At 31.4% G+C, this 4299-nt stretch overlaps 1 protein-coding gene across 1 annotated transcript; it reads right to left on the reverse strand.

Annotated features, from left to right (window-relative positions):
* Nucleotides 1–232: 232 nt before the first annotated feature.
* Nucleotides 233–1340, reverse strand: LOC123894260 (zinc finger CCCH domain-containing protein 23-like). Its single transcript, XM_045944210.1, has one exon. The coding sequence runs from the start codon at nt 1272–1274 to the stop codon at nt 456–458; it is 819 nt and encodes a 272-aa protein (XP_045800166.1). The 5' UTR covers nt 1275–1340; the 3' UTR covers nt 233–455.
* Nucleotides 1341–4299: the final 2959 nt, after the last annotated feature.

Consider the following 4299-nt stretch of genomic DNA (forward strand, 5'->3'; position numbering starts at 1 on the left):
TTAAGGGACTTATTCAGACCTTTTTTTTCTTTAAGGGACCAATCTGAAACCAAAAATGTCTTTAAGGATAATTTTCCTAATTAAACCTTTTATATTTTTCTTTGAGTTAGGAATCAGTATGTAATCGAGATTAAAATGTGTTATGTAGCTAGCCATGTAGTAGGATTCTTATCATGAGTGTAATTATATATTTTTTATATATAAAATTAAATTAAAATGCATTAAATTCATATAAAAAAATAAAAATCTCACATCATTTTTTAAGGAAAAAAAAACTCCTACATCATTCTTCAAGTTTCTTCTGATGACCTATAGACATCCAACAAAACAAAAAATGAAGACAAGAATACAGGTTACAGTAAGGAACAAAACAATGAAAGTGATGAACACAATCAAATGATAGCCAATCTTCAACACAGTAACAAAATTAACTATTCAACTCTTCCATTCCAGATTCAGTTAACAAGTTCTGAAACCCATCCAATATCAGGAACAGGGACCGAAACAACACCATCGTTGGAATTGGAATTCATTCTACTGAATTTTGCATAGATTTTAGCTCTAAGATCTCTTCCTGATTCAACCCTCTCCATAATAACCCCTTCAGAGGTTGATGGAAGACTCAAAAACCCACCTCGCGGAGACCCGAATACACAACCCATCTGTAAAACCCGACCCGGATCATCAACCCGGGTTTCCTGCATGAACCCAACTAATTCCTGCACGTTCACCGGAACAACACTATGTCGAGATTTCCCCGGAGGAGAATCAAGAACTGAAGTAGGAGATGAAACAAATGATTCTGGTGAAGCTTTTGTGGAGATACGAAGTTGATTAATAGTATGAGCAAAGAAACAAACTCGCCGGCGACAAGCGGTACCGTCATTACAAAGCTGAGTTCTGTAACGAGAAGGGTGAAGCCAACACTCAAAAACACCATGAGCAAAGTAGCATGAATCACCTTTGGTGCAGTTTCCTAATTTGCGAAACTCCGGGCATGGATTGCCGGAGTAATTGTATTTTTGTGGGTCTCTCCGGCGAGCTTTCTCACCGGGATGAGAGTATGGACATTCTGTCCAGTCATGTGATCTGCCACGTTGGCATTTTCTCACTTTGAATTCAAACATTCGAAATTGGTCTGTGGAGAAAACATGGATTGGTAAATCAAAATCTTCGGTAGTAAAAATGTTTGTGTTTGTGTCGTTTGAAATGAAACGGTTGGAACATTGTGTTGTGTCCCATTCGGGGATTTTAAGGTTTGGGATTTTGATCATGGTTGGTTTTTCGGAAGGATTAAGGAACAAAATGAGTGAGAGGTGTGGTAATTGATTCTCTCGTGTGATTCGTGCAATATATAGAAAGATTATGTGTAATGTGTCTATGTGGTTTGTTTAACTATGGTTGAGTTCACTTTGGCTTGCTTATAATTGTTCTTTGGCTTCTACCTTAAGACACGTGTTTGAGCCATATCATATCTAGTGTGATTTTGGATAGTTTTTGCTAAAAATGGAAAATGTGGTGACAACTTAGAAATGCAAATCTAGTAAACTTCTCCTAAAAATCCAATTTGTCGTCCACTTGTTGTAATGATAGAAATATAATTGAGAAATCAACCACCATTTTGTCTTGATTTTCATTCAATATATAATATACTCCCTCCAATTTAAAATATATAAACAAAAAAGTAAAGAAATTAAGTATTTAATTTAAAATTTAAAATAAATACATTATTTTTTAACTTTTTTTATTTATATTTGAGAATGAAATAATAACTCTATTCCTTTTTATCCATTTACGTGTTTTCTTTTTTAAAAATTAGTAGGACAAGTATGGGTAGAATAGATAGTTCAACTAGCCGAACCTAAATATTAAGAAGTTATAGATCCTTTTTAATCCTTACTAGTGTGTATTTTGTATAGTATTACGTTATTATTTCACATTGAATTTTTTTGTTACGACTAATAATAATAATTTTTTTAAAATTGAACTCGAGTTTTTTCAAAAAGAAATTCTTTAAAGAAAATTTATTAAGCAAATGTGTTCAAACACTTAATTGTATTGATATTAGTATAAAATTTGCTGTGTATCTATAAGTGCTTTAAATAATTATTTTCTATCTCTCAAAGCAAATTTATATTTTAGAGACAATTTAAAAAAAATGAAGTTAGGATAAGGGACATAAGCTGTGTCACATTTAAAGTATTTATTTGTCCCATTATTTATTATTTTAGTTTATTTAATTTTTATACTCGGACACTTTAAAATAATTTTAACAAAACATCTAACACATATCTTATTTGAATGTATAGCAGTATATTAAGTATACTGTTGAAGTGAATAATTCTGACAGGTCAACAAATAATATTTAATAGAGAAATTAATGAAAATTATTTGCAAACCTATCAAAATTATTCATATCTTTTTGCTGTCAATTCCTTTGAGTTTCGGTCTTGCAATATTACTCTCCAGACAAAGTGTTTCACGCAATAGCTGGACCCACTTGATCCACATAGACCAAGGGCAAACACTCATCATTTAGAGCATAGACTACCAGGATATCTTATCATGTTCGCTCCTCATGCTTTCGCACTCCAGCAGCGTCAGTAGGAGTAAGCTCCGATCCATTATTTCATTAATATTGGTCTATCTATTTTATATTAAGTGTCACACTTACTAATTTAACATATACTTAGAGAAAAAAAGTACTATAATATTATTAAATACAGGCAAAATTACACTGCGAATCCTTTATCTTATTTTTTTTGTAACACTATGATCTTTTATTATTTTTTATTTGTAACATTTAGATCCTTTATTTTTTATAAATAAATAAGATAAGAAGCAAAGTGTTAAAAAAAAAAAGACTAAAGTATTACAAATAAAAAAGATAAAGAACTAAAATGTCAAAAAAAAAAATTAAGTTAAAAGACATGCAGTGTAATTTTAACTTAAATATAATTCATATGAGCTAGAAGAAGTACCTTTTGCTAACAATTAATGCTAGTTAGTCGTCTTCTACCATTCACATTTCACATTCATGTCCCCTCTTAGCCATCTCTATTACTCCTTACTTCAATTTCAAACAACCACATTTTACAAAGGGTCCCCCGTTGCAATCGTGCATCCTTGACCACATCATGTGGTTTTACAACTCTTGAATTTTTTACATGAATGGATATTATCGACATTATCTTATTTTGTTCATCGAATAATATTAAAGAAACGGGCCAGTACTAACTACAAGTGGCACCAAATGGATGATTAAATTTAGTAAGATTCTTGTGGGAGCAAAATATTAAGGATAAGATCGGCCTTGTCAGCTTGGCTGTCTATGTCATATGTCTAATCTGGTTTAAGATAAACCCTTGTGCGTTAATATTAATACAAGCAATTTGTGTTGGAGATAGGAGATAAGATAACTCTTCCATAATATTATATTCTATTAGTTCTTCATCATCACTAAGTAAGTTAATTAATTTTTCAAATCGTGCAATGCACGAATTAATTATGTTTTTTTGGAGTAATATTTGTTAATTTTGAATAAAAATCACATGAGCACAATTTTAATATTTTCAGCACCCGTTTTAAATATAAGAACAAGTTTGTGTTGGGAAAAACCGGCATAGAGAAAATAAATGAACGCAATCAACAACACAAGAATATAACGTGGAAACTCCAAAACCGGAGAAAAAACCACGGCCGTTGTCAAAACCGACAACCAGAGAATAAACACTATGTGAAAATTGTTACAACACATAGACTTCACTCTCAACCACCCCATGCCCCAATACACCCACACTCTCCAAAGTAAATATTTGAACTACATCTCAAATACTCTTAAACAAGAGCATAAGAGAAAAGCAAAAAGACACAAATATAAACTTAAAGTGTTTACAAGTGTTACTGCTTGGTGTAATTATAAACAAAGAACTTAGGTCCATTATATAGCTTTGATTTCCTCCTTACTTCACAATTCTAAGCGATGTGGGACTTTCAATAGCTATTTTTTAACCTCCTTCTTTTTCTTCATTAGCAATGTGGGACTTACATTACAATCAATCCCAACAGTTTGATCTACAAATCTTGATGTATTTGAATTAAAATTTGAATGAACACAATTTGATGTATCAACTTTTGTTTATATAATTATTTTTATTTTTTATATTTAGTGTTTGTAAGAGAATTTATATATATTTTATCTGAAGAGATATAAAAGAGATAGAGAACTTACATCGGTGTAGCATTGGAGACAACTCGATGATGAAAAAAGGGGAATATATACGGGAAATTCCTTGACGC

This window comes from Trifolium pratense, linkage group LG7 (genome assembly GCF_020283565.1).
Source record: "Trifolium pratense cultivar HEN17-A07 linkage group LG7, ARS_RC_1.1, whole genome shotgun sequence".
NCBI classification, from domain to species: Eukaryota; Viridiplantae; Streptophyta; class Magnoliopsida; order Fabales; family Fabaceae; genus Trifolium; species Trifolium pratense.

What these genes read in the sequence shown, in the direction of transcription:
- LOC123894260 (XM_045944210.1), bottom strand. Translation starts at nt 1,274, where the DNA reads ATGATCAAAATCCCAAACCTTAAAATCCCCGAATGGGACACAACACAA.